At 40.4% G+C, this 14,020-nt stretch overlaps 1 protein-coding gene across 1 annotated transcript in view; it reads left to right on the top strand.

Moving 5' to 3' along the window:
- Nucleotides 1-14,020, top strand: part of EPS15 (epidermal growth factor receptor pathway substrate 15) — a 94,216-nt gene that overhangs the window by 65,519 nt on the left and 14,677 nt on the right. Inside the window, exons 14-21 of the mRNA XM_075002549.1 lie at nucleotides 1,392-1,553; nucleotides 2,205-2,402; nucleotides 5,002-5,199; nucleotides 5,901-5,978; nucleotides 6,314-6,404; nucleotides 7,853-7,888; nucleotides 10,796-10,932; nucleotides 12,198-12,267. Coding sequence (XP_074858650.1) covers nucleotides 1,392-1,553; nucleotides 2,205-2,402; nucleotides 5,002-5,199; nucleotides 5,901-5,978; nucleotides 6,314-6,404; nucleotides 7,853-7,888; nucleotides 10,796-10,932; nucleotides 12,198-12,267 — 970 coding nt within the window. The remainder of the gene's footprint in view (nucleotides 1-1,391; nucleotides 1,554-2,204; nucleotides 2,403-5,001; nucleotides 5,200-5,900; nucleotides 5,979-6,313; nucleotides 6,405-7,852; nucleotides 7,889-10,795; nucleotides 10,933-12,197; nucleotides 12,268-14,020) is intronic.

The raw sequence follows: 14,020 nt of genomic DNA, 5'->3' as shown, positions 1-14,020 counted from the left end.
AGTTACTAGATATTATCCATCAAAGCAATATCCTTAAAATACAGCATATTTAACACTGTAGTGTTTATAGAACAAAAGTAAGTGTTACCTGTCAGTGCAGTAGTAGAAAAGCAGATCAGTTCTCGGAATTCCAGGTACAGCAGGCTGGGCTCTGTGTAGGTGCATGGTCTTACACATTGCAACTGAGAGGAAAGTTTCTTCGTTTCTAAAAGCTTGGATGTGGAATTAATTTCAGAGATGAAAGCACTTCTCCTTGTGTAATGAATAAGGTTTTGGGTTGTGTTTTTTTTGTTGTGTATTAATTATCAGCTAATATTGACCAGATAAAATGTGTAAGTTCACTAAAATCTACATTTTTCAAGTTCCCCCCCATTACAGACTGAATAGTCATAGTTTCTTTCTCCCTTCATTTACCCCTGATTTTCCAGCTTCCTACTTCAAGTAGGCTGATTTCAGGCAGCCCAGGCTCTCCCTTTCTCCAAGTCTATTAAATCCCATCCCCTTACCCCCGTAGGCAGTTGTAGTATGAGGTGGAGGTGAGCTGGTCAGTGTTGGATGGGAGGGAGTGTCCAGGTAGCCCTGGCAGTTTCTGGGAGAGTACAGTGAAAGTCAGAGGACCGAGACAGACACTCAGTCCACTCACTACTCAACCAGATATGCAGAAAACAGTAAGCTGTGCCAGCCCAGGAGAGGAGATGGCCTCAGAAGCTTGGGCTGTACATTGCATGTCTCGTGAGGTTACAAACAGGTGAGAAGTAAATTTAGGACCATCTTAAAGTATCACAAGATAGCAGGCCATTTCTCAAAGTATGCCCAATTGCCTAGTGCCCTGCATGAACAAGACTTCTTAGGTATGTTGCGACTGAATATTCATATTAAATATGCTAATTTATGCTTTTTGTAAACTGAAATTATCATTTGGTGTTGATCTAGTAGGATTTCCATTATTACTTTAAAAGAAAATCCTAAACAAATGAGTATATTAAAATATAATTAAATCGTTGGACGGATGTAGTCTAGTGGCCTGAGCAGAGGAGGATTCTAGGGTTTAAATTGTGACCAACTGTTTTTTGGATAAACCAGTTAATCTTTGTTGCTGCATATGGATGCTACTTTATTAAAATGTTGGATTCTTTGTGTGTGTGTGTGTGTGTGTGTGAAAGTGCTCTGAAAATAGAAAATAGTAATTCTAGAACAGTTTTAAAGAAGTGTTTCATTATATTTCAGTTATGGCTATAATTGTGGAATCTCTTCCTTGACTTTTTTACATTTTTTTGAGAAGCTAGTGCTGAAGACATAATGCTGTTGCTTTTCAGTGAAAAGGAGTGCAGTAACTATATGTCAGTGGCCGAGGAAAAGAAACTGACAAAAAAAAAAATATTTCTTTGCAGGACCTTCAATGTGAAGTGAAGAGGGAGAGCAGTAATCTACAGAAACTGCAAGCTCAGAAACAGGAAGCACAAGAAATCCTTAATGGCCTTGATGAGCAAAAAGCCAAATTAGAGGAGCAACTTAATGATATCAGGCAGAAATGTGCTGAAGAGGCCCATTTGGTACGTTCTGGTAGTTCATATCCATGTTAGTCTCTCTCTCCAGTTGAGGCCATTATTGATGGGAGTCTGTTCCAGCATTCCCCTGGAGGAATATAGCTCTTTTAATGAGGGACTGTGGTTGGAAGAAGAATGCAATTTGAGTAGAAGAAAAGAGTAGGTTCTTAGGGCCATGTGAGGAACAATAAGCGCAGAAAACATTATTCAGTTCAGTGATTCCATGTTACATATAGGTCCTGCCCATCATGCTAGGGTTAAAAACATGCTGACTACCCCTGTGTTAGTTATACTTGTAGCTAACTGCATTTTGATTCTGCAAACATTGGTTTTTCTGAAGACTAGTATAGGCTATCAACTCTGGATAATCTTATAGCATGAACTTACGCTATCCCTTTGAGATATCAATGTAAAATTCTGTTCATGTTTGTCAAGGAAACCATGCTAAAACCCTGTTAGTCATAACAATATTTAATCCCATATGTGGTTATCACTGCTTTAATCTCAGTGTAGTTATGGCTTAAATCTCCAGAGGGAAACATGCAATAATTGCAGCTTGGATATTTCATGATGAGTTTTTGGTATTTGAAAGTAGCTTGATGAACACACATTTTTCATTGGATTTTTTTTTTAATGAAGTGTTTCTTCACTCTGCAGATTGCCTCTCTGAAGGCTGAAGTAATGAGTCAGGAATCCAAGATCTCGACATATGAGGAGGAACTGACCAAAGCTCAAGAGGAGCTGAGTCGCCTGCAGCAAGAAACTGCTGAGCTAGAGCAATGCATAGAGTCAGGGAAAGCACAGTTGGGACCTCTTCAGCAGCATCTGCAGGATACACAACAGGAAATCAATTCCGTAAGTAAGCCATTGTGGAAAAGTATCAACAAATACTAATCTATCTGGTAAGATACCACTTCTTGTTCTTTTTCTTTACAGTGGGTTTGCTCATTTTTCTTTTACTTCCTTATGAAAATTTGTTCCCTGTTAACTGGTTAATATTGCCGGAATCTCTCATATTAATATGTAAAATAATGCTATATGAGCTAAGTGATATTTCAAGGTCAGTGAGCTAATGTTTAGATGATAGGGCCTCATTTACATTATAGTGTACATTTTACTTAGAAAATTAATTTTATTTTATGGAAGTGAGAAAAACATCAGCATAGTAAACCCACAATTTACACGAATTTGACATGCGCGTTTCTTGTCTTAATACGAGTCACATTCGTTGCTGGGAGCTGGCCCAGCTCAGTGCTCAGTGGCTGCAGCTCCAGGGAACTGCGGGCCCAGGGAATCCCTGGCAGCAAAGGGGCTGTGTTCGGCTGGCTCTCGGCCCTTTTGCTGCCAGGGATTCCCCTGGCCTCAGTAGTTTCCTGGGGGCTGGAACCAGCACTCCTGGCTTCCCCCCCCAGCTGCACAGGTGGTGTGGACCACCAGCTTCTCTGAGCTGGGGGTGGGGGTGGGGCAGACCAGCTGGGGGAACTGGGGGGAGGGGTGTGGAGCCAGCAGTGGAGTGCTGCACTGCCTGGCTTACAGCCATTTTGCTGCCAGGGACTCTGGCCCTGGCAGCATCCTGTGGCTGGAGCTGGTGTAGCCCTTTGCTCTGGCGAGCTCCCAGCCCTTTTGCTTGGAAGGTTTATGTTGATATTGTGGTTTTGGAGTATTGTCATTGGAGATTTTTAAGAGCAGATTAAATGAACACTATCAGGAATGGCCTAGATAATAGTTAGTCCTACCTTTAGTGTAGGATACTGAACTTGAGGTCCCTTCTAGTCATACACTTCTATGGTTATGTCCGTCATTGAGATGTGAGATCATTGAATATATTTTCATTTGTGTTTGAGACTAGTTATCCAGAGGTTAAGAACTGGTGCACATACACACATTTCATATATACAATATTTATGTAGTGTTCTGTTTAGAAGAGCATTGTTGCTCCTATTTGAAATCGCTGAGTTGAATTTGTGCCCTTCCAGTTACCCTGTAGGATTTGAAGCCCCTTTTCTTTCTCTGTTGCCTCCCACACCTACATTTAACATTATTTTTGCCAGTTGGTGACTGTTCCCTTGTGTGGCTCTTGGACATCATCTAGCAAATATTATGCATCATTATTTTTTGTTGGGTTTTTTTTCCCCTTTCTGATTTGCCTTACCATTTTCTGAAAGGGTGAAATGTACCTGTAGAAGCCACTGTTCATGCAGTTTTGTTTTTTGTGCTAAAAAATACTATAGTTAGAGCCCTTCTCTCTGCTTGGCTAAGGCACAGCCACATCTGCTAATAAACAAATATCCTTTTTAAATTTTGAAATCCACAGATAAGTCTTTTATTAGCTTTGAACTTAGAAATCTTAATATCATTTTTAATCCTGCTGTTTAATGTTGGGAGTTTTACAGCCATCATTGGCATGTCTTCACTGCTCACTTACATTTTTATTTCTGATGTTAAGCATCACTTCATGAGAATTAACAAAGAAGTGTATTTTCCTACAGAAGTAATGTATAGCATATCCACATTCTTTGATTTCGGCCTTAGGCGTACAGTTCAGAAGCTGAGTAGCCAAAAAATGTCCTTGGCATTGTTGCGTCACGTGGCATCTGAACCCAGACAGTGAGAATGTTGTTGTCCCTACCCACTTAATTCTTTTTCTTCCATTAGCAAAGAGGCACTTAAGACAGTATCTGTCCCTCAGATTAACTTTTGAGTGATTAGTTTTATTTGCTTGTCATAAGTCGCATTTTTGACAGGTTGTTGAATTTATACTTTTGGTCTTCTGTTTCCCCTCTAGCTCCCTTTTGCTTAAAAGTGCTGTTGACTGTGTCAGGATTTCCCAATGGTTAGGGCACTTGTCTGGGACTGGAAAGACACTGGTTCAATTTCCTCCTCCTCCCAAGGTTTAGCTTGCTAAACCTTCCCATCTGTGAAATGGAATAACACTTCCGTACAGAGTTGTGCAGATAAATACTTAGACTGACAGTTGCGGGACTGATGCAGTTTAGCTGTGCTGATAAATAATGAGATCTGTGATTCTGCTAATAATACTGCTGCGGGACTTTTATGAAGGTGAATTGCTCCTTGCAATACCCTATGTGATAGGATGTTATTTTCCAAGTGAGGAAACAGTATGACACAGGTTGTGACATCTAACTTTACAGACCAGTTTTTTTTGTTAGAACTGGGGTTAATTAATCTGAGTTCTTAGAATCTAGTTCTGTTCTTAGTTCTGATCTTGCTTCTCCTCTTCTAAATGGTACTTCTGTGTGCTAATTGTGTTCTGAACGTCACCCCTGATGTTGAAGCCCAAGAACGTGCCTGTGTTGTTCCTTTTGTTTTTTTCTTCAGAAAACAGTAATTTCAGGTTCAATCTGCAGTCTCTCTCCCATGTGTACGTGGAAAAGTAAGTACTATTTTCTGCTACAGCTATACTAATATATGTATTTATGCTTTCTGTTTACAGATGGAAACAAAACTGTTTGAGTTGAAAGAGTTGGAAAATAACCAATTTAACTGGCACTCTCACCCACACAACACACTTGTTAATGGAACTGCTGATCATTCTAGCCTTAGCAACAGCAGCAGTGAAGCTGCTAACCTTAATGAGAATGCTGAAAGAGAGAGTTCAGCAGAAGCTGAACAAATAAACCATGGGTCTTCAGTGAGTAAAGTGTTTTGACTTCCTTCTTAGTTATAATATAGTACAACAGTGAAATCTGAGTTAAGGATGTACTAAAGCTGAACTTGTTTAAAAAAGAGCACAAAAACTATCATTTTCTCAAAGTATCGTATTTCATTTTGCTGTAAGAGGAATGTCATGAGAGCAGGCAATTTCCATTTGGATGATAAATGCCTGTGAAGTAAGTTTTGTTTTGTGCAAATACACAGTTGTCCCCAAAGCAAGTGTGTCATAAATTTAGTCATCTGAATTGATATTTCCTGTGCATAAAAGGAGGGTAGTCTTCTACAAGCGAGGTAGCATGGACAGAATGAGAAATAGTACTGAAATCTAAAGCTGCGCTGCTTGCTGAACTACCTTTTTTCTTGGGCTCATGGCGTTCCCTGCATCTTCAGAGTTCTCCAAGCATTTCATAATGTTACAAACTATAAAGATACTCTTTGTGCATCAGGTGTGTGCTGTCTTTGGTATGTGAACAGGCAACAGTATATTTGTGTGTCAGTTTGGCAGGTGAAAATCAATACTCGGTAGATGTGTTCCTTTTTAATAGGTGTTTTACAGTTATATAGTTGGCCTAGTCTTTTGTTGGAGCATATTCCATCTCTGATACTGAAATCCTTTCATATTTTAGAGGGTAGAATCTTACCATACATGAACTTCAGTGTTCTTGTTTGTTGTAATAGGTAAGAAATAGTCCTGAAACAACATATGCTGCTATTGGAGAAGAGGAGGAGACTCTGACTGCAGCTGCTAACAAAAAAGTGGGTTTGTACAAATTAAAAAAATTCATAAGAAATCTTTATATGGCTTGCAGTGGATTAAGTTGTCTTTCAATCATTCTGTCGTCTCATGACCTTAAAATGCTTATTGTCATCAGTTTAGATTCTGCAGTTGCTTTTAATTTTGACTATGAATCTATAGGAAAGTTTTTTCATTTATTCTGGTATACTGTTGGCTGGCTTTTCAGCTGTCCCTCAGTGAATTAAATAGAATTCTAGTTGGTTTTTTAACTGTTAGTGTCATTCTTTTTCTAAACGTCAAATGACAAATACTTCAGCTCATTTTCTGCCTAAAACATGTCATACTTTTTTCCTAGGAAGATGCATTTGATACAAAATCTCATCCTGTACCTGATCAAGTTACAGATGCCAATTTAGATTTCTTCCAGTCTGACCCCTTCGTTGGAAGTAAGTAGATTTTTCTGTTAGCCTGAATTATTGTGTCTTTAAAAGCTAATGTGTATTTGAACTGGAATAGACTTTTCTGTAGTAGAATAGCTTTCCATTAACTGCGTTTGTGGTTGGGTTTCAGAAATATTTTTTACTCTGAGCACCACAAGAGAGTAGCCATTAGTGTGTCAGAAATTGAATGTGGGAGAAGTTTGCGAGGAGTCTGCTCCTTCCATTTTCTGCCTTCTTATTTTGTTTTGTAGTAGCCATGGCAACTGCTCCTTCATCCACACCTTTCTGGCTTTCTCCCAGAGACAAATTTATGATGATACTTGTTCTCTGGAGCAGGGGTGAACAAACTTTTTACATCGGGGCCCCCCTTTTCATTGCTGCAGTTAGTAGGTCTCCTCCAACCTGTCTAATGGAATCCAAACAGATAGAATTTTTGGTTATGTTCATGTGGGGTTTTCGGCACGTGTAAGAAAATAAGTTTGTGGAATGTAAAAACTTTATTAGTTGGCATGTAAATGTGAATACACAGACATAAAAATAGTAACATATTTCAACAATTTTAATGAGGTGGATGAGCCTGATCGTGCTGCACACCCCTTACAAAATTTCGTTCCCCTTCTTCCCCTGACCTGGAGGCCCTGCCCTGCACTTTGCCCTAGAGGCTGTCTTTCTGCATTAAAGAGAGAGGCTGGTTGTCTGTCTGCTCTGTTTATTGCAAACTTTGGCCCTAGTCCTGTATACCTAACTCAAGAGAGTTGTAACTTTCATGTTAGTGGGACTGCACTAGTTCTACAACAAAAACTCAAAGATTATCCGATAAATACTACTCCTTTGATTTATATTCTAAGCATATAAGTAGGCAAATACTGTGGTATGAAAGCTTTTGCTATCAGTTATCAATCAGTTATCTTGGAATTCACTACCCTGACTATAAGGCACATATGAAAAAGTCAACACTTGAGAGACCCATACCCAGGACCATCCCCAATGGAGAGTGGTAATCCATGAAGTGGTGGCACAATTTGAGAGGTCCCGCTGCAGTGCAGATGAGGAGAGACAGAGAAGAAAAGAGCAGCAAAAATTGCCCCACGCCCTTCCAACAGCTACCATCACCTGCCCCTTCTGTGATGAGACCTGCGTCTCCAGAATCGGGCTGACCCAGCCATCAATGGATTCACAAATAGGAGTGTGACATGAAGATGTCCCACTTGTTATTGAATGCCTGCCAAGAGGAGATGATCTTGCAATTCACTACACTGACTATACTTATGTTAGGAAATAATAGTAACAGCTTAATACCAGTTATTGTAGTCCCACTGAAGTCAATGGAAATACTTGCACAAGTAAGGGTTGCTAGATTTTGTAATTTGCTAGAAGTCTGCAGTGTAGTGACCCTCAATTGAAAACAAGCTTGCAACTAAAAGATTTAAGTGTTTAAATTTTTCTTTCAACAGGTGATCCTTTCAAGGATGATCCCTTTGGGAAAGTTGGTAAGTAGATACTAAAGCTTTTAAATTATAATTTAATACTTTGTAAATATCGGGGTGAGGCACATACACGGTCAGACAGCACTCATGTACACACCCCACCCCTAGTGGGAGGACCACATAGCAGTTCCAGTGGTGGAGGTGGCTCCTCTAGGCCCTGATGCGCCTCCATCAGTGGCAGCTCCTGCTGCTGGAGTTGAGTCCCCAGCCATGGTTGGGTCCCCAGCTGCAGAGGCAGTTCCAGCTCCAGTGGTGGTGGGTCTCAGGCATTTGGGGGCGGAGGGACTGGTGGGGGTATTGCGGGCAGTAAACTCTCCAATTTAATGGACTTTTGGGTTTAGCGGACACCCCTCCCACCATTAGTTCATTAAATTGAGGGTTTGCTGCACTGTATGATTCTATCCAAATGCTGGTGTACTGGAATAGTGTGATTCCAGAGTTCACATTTTTGTAAGAATTTCCTGTCCTAATGACTATTTGCCTAGAATTAACACAGAAAACAGCTCATCCATTAGGAGAGGAAGGGAGAGAACCCTAGGGTAACTTTTACATGCTGGAATTTTGAACAACTGCAGTCAAGTATGTACAGAATGCAAAATAAAAGGAGCTTGGGAGCAATTGTTCAACTTGAAATGTGGTAAAAATACTATCTTTTGATGTATTTTTTTCTAATGTTGACAAGATATGTTCACTTAGGCAATATTTCAGTGTAGCTGGAAAATTCATTTAAAAGCAGTTCAGGCTATTGGAATGTGCCACCCTCAGTCACTTATCCTGTTGAACATGTACACAGACCCCATCAGTCTGTAAAATGTTACCCTCATTTTCAGCCCCTCTGTGAAGTTTTCAGCCACATAAACTGTACCATCCATTTGAGTAAATTGTTTAGTGTGTGAGAGATGCTGGTATGGTCGGGCATCACTCAGAGAGATAAGTTAAATTTACACGTACTATAATTTCTGGTTGTCCAATGTTTAAATTTGTGCTAAACAAACACGATCAATAATAAATTATGGAAGTAGCTAAGTGCCAACCAAGGCTGGGGCCCCATCATGCTTCGCACTGCACAGACCCAGACCCGATCCTAAAGTGCATATGATATCAATAGACAAGATAGAGAAAGGGTGGGGGAATGGGGTAAAATAGACAGCCTTAGTGACCAAGGTGATGGCAATGTCATGTTAGTGTCACCGTTTAATGTTTTCAGGTTGGTATAGTTTAAATTTGTGCTACACAAACAAGGGAGGTTTAGGTTGGACTTTAGCAAAAACTTCCCAACTGTCAGGGCGAGTAAACACTGGAACACCCTAACTTCATTATAACCTCTTAATGGAGCAGTTGGTGCTATACACTAGTTCAGATAAATCTCAATGCCTGAGGTCAGTTTGTACAGGATTGGAGTCATAGTTTGAGCTTCAGGTGTTGACTGAAAAATAGATATTGCAAAACAGAATCTAAGATAGAGCAAGAATTTGAACCCAGATTGAGTTCAGAACCTAGATTGGGACAGCTTCTTAACCTCTCTGTGCTTCAGTTTCCCATCTGTAAAACAGGACTAATAATACTGCCCTTCCTCAAAGGGTGTTGTCAGGAAAAATATATTAGAAGGGAGACCAAATAAGTACCTTTGACTGGAGATAGATGTGGTGTTCTGGGGACTGAGACAGATCTGAAATTCCTTCAGCGTTGCCCCACACTGCATAGCTCACAAGCTTTCCTTTTGAATTCCACTCTTCCCTGGAGTTTTCTGGCATCTCCCTCCCTGCTATGACCACCCCATGTTTTCCCAGGTGAAAGACTCCTGTATGACTATGTTAATTCATCCAGTATTTCATCTGTCAAGCCCATTGCTCCAAGTCCCTCTCTGTGCACAAATCTCTGCTGCTGTGTGTGTGTATGTCAGTCAGTCAGTCAGTCACACACCCCAGCTCCTCCCTCCTCCTTATCACTTAGTGCACCTCGTAAGCTTGGAGGTGTTTTAGAATGCTGGGAATGTGTGGAGTACATGTATCAGATGGAATCAGGCAAAGACAGGAGAGTAAAGACTGTGTGTCTACCTCAAATCTGGGTCTAGCGTCTGAAGGATCTATATGCCCATCTGCAGCCTAGGAGGCTGAGAGATGTAAAGTGGCACATTGTCGTCTTAAAGAGATGTTCTCAACTGAGTGATAACGTCCCTTGGAGAGGAATATGGGCTGAACACAAGTAGGTTTGGCAGTATGCCTACAGATAGTTCTGCCATTTCTTCCATGTGTAGGGTTTAAACTTACAACACAAAAGTATAACTTGGGGCAAGTGGCTACCGTTTGACCACTTTTGTGTACCACAGTTAACCGTGAGAGTGGACTGACTGCAAACACTGTTTCAGCAGAGCTCTAATCTTGCTCTGTGTGGATATCACATGAACATTTAATTCCCGTTGAGTCCAGCTACTTTACTGACTTTACCCTAACTTTATTATAACCTCTCGGTGGAGCAGTTGGTGCTATACACTAGTTGAGATAAATCCCAATGCCTGAGGTCAGTTTGCACAGGACTGGAGTCATAGTTTGAGCTTCATGTGTGGACTGAAAAATAGATGTTGCAAAACTCTTCTTAGGGGCTTCTTCAGGAAACTCCTAGATGAATGCACCCTGTATTTTAGCCATTAACACTACCCAGCACCTCATGAGGCCCTGCAAATTTGAAGACCATGTAAATAGGCATGTGGATTTTAGAGCATTTAGAAGTCTCTGCCTTTAACCAGAAGGTGATGACCAGCCATGAATACAGAGGAGCTGTGCTCTGCTGTTTATATGAATAAAGCTGTACAAAATTACATTTATTTCATAACACTGCAATTTAAAAAAACAGCAGGAAATCATGACAAGAAATGTTCCCTGAACAGGTCGATTCAATTTTTTTCTTCAGATCCCTTTGGTGATGATCCCTTCAAAGATTCAGATCCTTTTGCAGCTGACTGTTTTTTCAAACAATCCTCCACTGATCCTTTTATGACTGCAGACACTGATCCTTTCAGCACAGCAGACAACATCAATAATCATACAGTAAGTTTGGTGGGAAGCAAGAGCTTTTTCAAAATGAGATGGTCTTTTGTATTTGAAGATACTCTCACACATGAGCTATTGGGTATTTTGGCTAGTGCATGAATATTTTGCTGTTAAGTATTAATTTCCACTGGAAAATAATTTTGTTTTAAAAACTCTGCACTTCCAGCCCTGTGCTAAATGCTACTCCCAGCCACCTTTCTACTAGAAAATAGTGAACATTGGGAGTAGCATGTTAAACAATGTACAATATTAATAAGGTTTCATTCCTTATTTCTGCAAGTTTTGGAAAATTACTCCCTAAAGAAATTAAGCAGACTTTGTGAAAAATCCTGAAACAAAACCTCTCTTTCAAATTTCGTTTAATTGAAACTGCTGATTTAACTAAAAGGTCACTTGTGCCCTTGTTCAGAGGGGTAGCCATGTTAGTCTGTATGCACAAAAAGAACAAGAAGTCCTGTGGCACCTTGTAGACTGACCGATCATTTGGCAGTAAGCTTTCATGGGCAAAGACCCACTTTTTCAGATGCAGCTGATGAAGTGGGTCTTTGCCCACAGTAGCCTATGCTCTATAAGGTGTCACAGGACTTCTCATTGTTTATGCCTTAGTTGTTGCATGGTCCACAACTTGCATGGTCCACAGCTACAGGCAGCAGAAGGTCTCTCAAATTTTATGGGAATGTAGTACCTCCTCCTACAGAGTTTTGTATTTCAGAGAATTTTTAGTTATTTAAAACCGTAACTTACAAGAGTTTAAGTTTTTGCTTCCTGCCCACCAGAATCATAAATCAGGATTTTACAAGCAATATGGTATGGTGGCTAGAGCTGTGGATTTGAAGTCAAACTCTCGAGTTCTGTTCTTGAGGAAGCATTAATAAGGTGTTAGCAGACAGGAGTGGGAATCAGGATATCTAGATGCCATTCTCACCTTTTGGTACACACTTAGTGTGTAATCATGATTTGTCACTTACCCTCTTTACCTATGTACTTTCATTTGTAAAATGCAGATCGTGTATTTGTGTTTTACTGTTAGAATGTTGTGATGTTTACCCACTTATGCAATCTACACATAGAGATGCTATAAGGATGTTAATATTTCACCTTACAAAATAAAAATTGACAGCCATAGCATTGATTAACAGACATGATATTTTGTCCTGAGGTGAAGCTCTCCTTTTCGCTTGAGGTGCAATAAGGAGAACGTTGGGATTATATTTCAAGGTTCATAAAGCACATCTTGCTCAAAGAAATGTTCTTGTTTTTAGACAGAAATGCTGAAAAATAATGATCCTTTTGCTCCTGGTGGAACAGTTATTCCTGCACCAAGTGATCTAGGTAAAGGAGTGAGATTACATACCTCCTTTTTATTTATTTAAATGTATAATCCCTTTTATTCTTAGTTTCCTAGGCATTAATACTTATGAACCTATTATTCACATTAAATTGCAGATCGTTCCTAGATATATTGTACTGAAAGCTGCTTCTTCAACTAATTACTTAGGTCCATTTCACTGTAGGTGTGTGAATCCCTCATGCACAGTTGTCAAAGATTTTTCCCTCACCAGTAACCTTCAGGGCAGCATGAGTGCCCTCTGCTGCTTTGCATCACAGGGCCCAAGTATAAAAGGTGGAGCCACCTGCAACAACACTCAGTTCCTTCCTACTGCTCAGGACTGTTGGAGCGGCTGGCTTTGCATTTGCTAGTCCTACCTTCTTTTGTGTAAGTAGCCTCAGTTCTGTGTATTATAAGTTGGTCCGGGTCTCAGATGCTGTCTAGTGTGGTGACTGTACAGTCCATCTTTGTCCCACATTTGACCTTTGATCAATATGGAGAAATCTCTTTTGTCTCCTGTTCACTGAACAGGATTTAATGGAGCTGTCCTGGATTCAACAAAAGCCAAAGCTTTCTTGCAGGGGTTGAGATTCCAAACAATGTATACTTCTGCTCTAGATATAATGTCACATCCTGTCATTAGAGTACAAAACTGCCTCAAGCTTCAAGAGTGCATGGCAGTGTGCAGCATCAAACCAGGCTGTACTTCAGAGGGACAGAATGGTTCACCTTAGTATGTTCACTGGCCTGTCATCCTCTGAAGATGGTGATTCAGGTGCCTACTCAGGTCTTGTCTTTCTTGGAGTGGTGGACAGAACCATTAAATATTTACATGGGGATCCCTATGGTTCTCTACAAGAGACACTCGCCTTTGTCATCAATGTGTCAGGCTCTTGATTAGGGAGCTCACTTAATCCTTTGTAAACACAAGGTCCTTAGTCTGCAAGATATAAAGATGTAGTTTTGGGGGTGCTTTAGGCAATCCATGTGGATTCTCATTTATCAAGTGCCTGTGCTTGCAGACAGCATGGCAGCCACATTCTGTGGAAACAAACCACAATTCTACATCGCCAATTCCATCAATCTGAAAGCTGCTTACTGACAGATTCACAGTGTTCTGGTAGATCACCTAAAGGGTTGTTCACAAGTTACCACTGGTGGTGTCTTCATTTCTAAATAGTAGAAGGCCTTCAAGTGAGGAGAAATTATTTTGCTAAATGGGAAACAAATGCACTGTGTAGTCCAGGTAGAAATATATTTCCGCTGCTTGGGCTGCTGTTCAGAATTCATGGGCTATCTCTTGTTTCTGCAACAATGGGGGTTAGCAGTTAATTCCATCAGAGTCCACTCAGCAGTTCATAGCTTTCCATCTCCAGTGGATAACCACTTGCTTTTTTTCCAGCCTGATGCCCATCAGGTTTCTGAAGGGTTTGGACAGATTATATCCAAGGTTATGTAGCTTTGTTCCCCTGTGGGACTTAAATTTAATTATAGCAAATATGCTGGCTCCCCACCCTTCCCTCTGAACTGCCAGAGACTTGCTCTCTTACACCTTTCTTTGAAGGTGGCCTTTTTGGTAGCTATACCTTGGCCGGGAAAATGGGGAATTGCTAGCCCGAACATCAATAATCCCTATATAATCTTTAGAGAGAAGATTTTACCTTTGAATTCACCTGATATTCTTGGCTTAAATGGCTTTCAGTTTTCACATAAACAATTTATGTACCAACTTTCTGTCCAAAGTCTCATTCAAAT

Source organism: Carettochelys insculpta, chromosome 9 (genome assembly GCF_033958435.1).
Source record: "Carettochelys insculpta isolate YL-2023 chromosome 9, ASM3395843v1, whole genome shotgun sequence".
NCBI lineage: Eukaryota > Metazoa > Chordata > Testudines > Carettochelyidae > Carettochelys > Carettochelys insculpta.
This window is presented reverse-complemented; position numbering and strand designations above follow the sequence as displayed.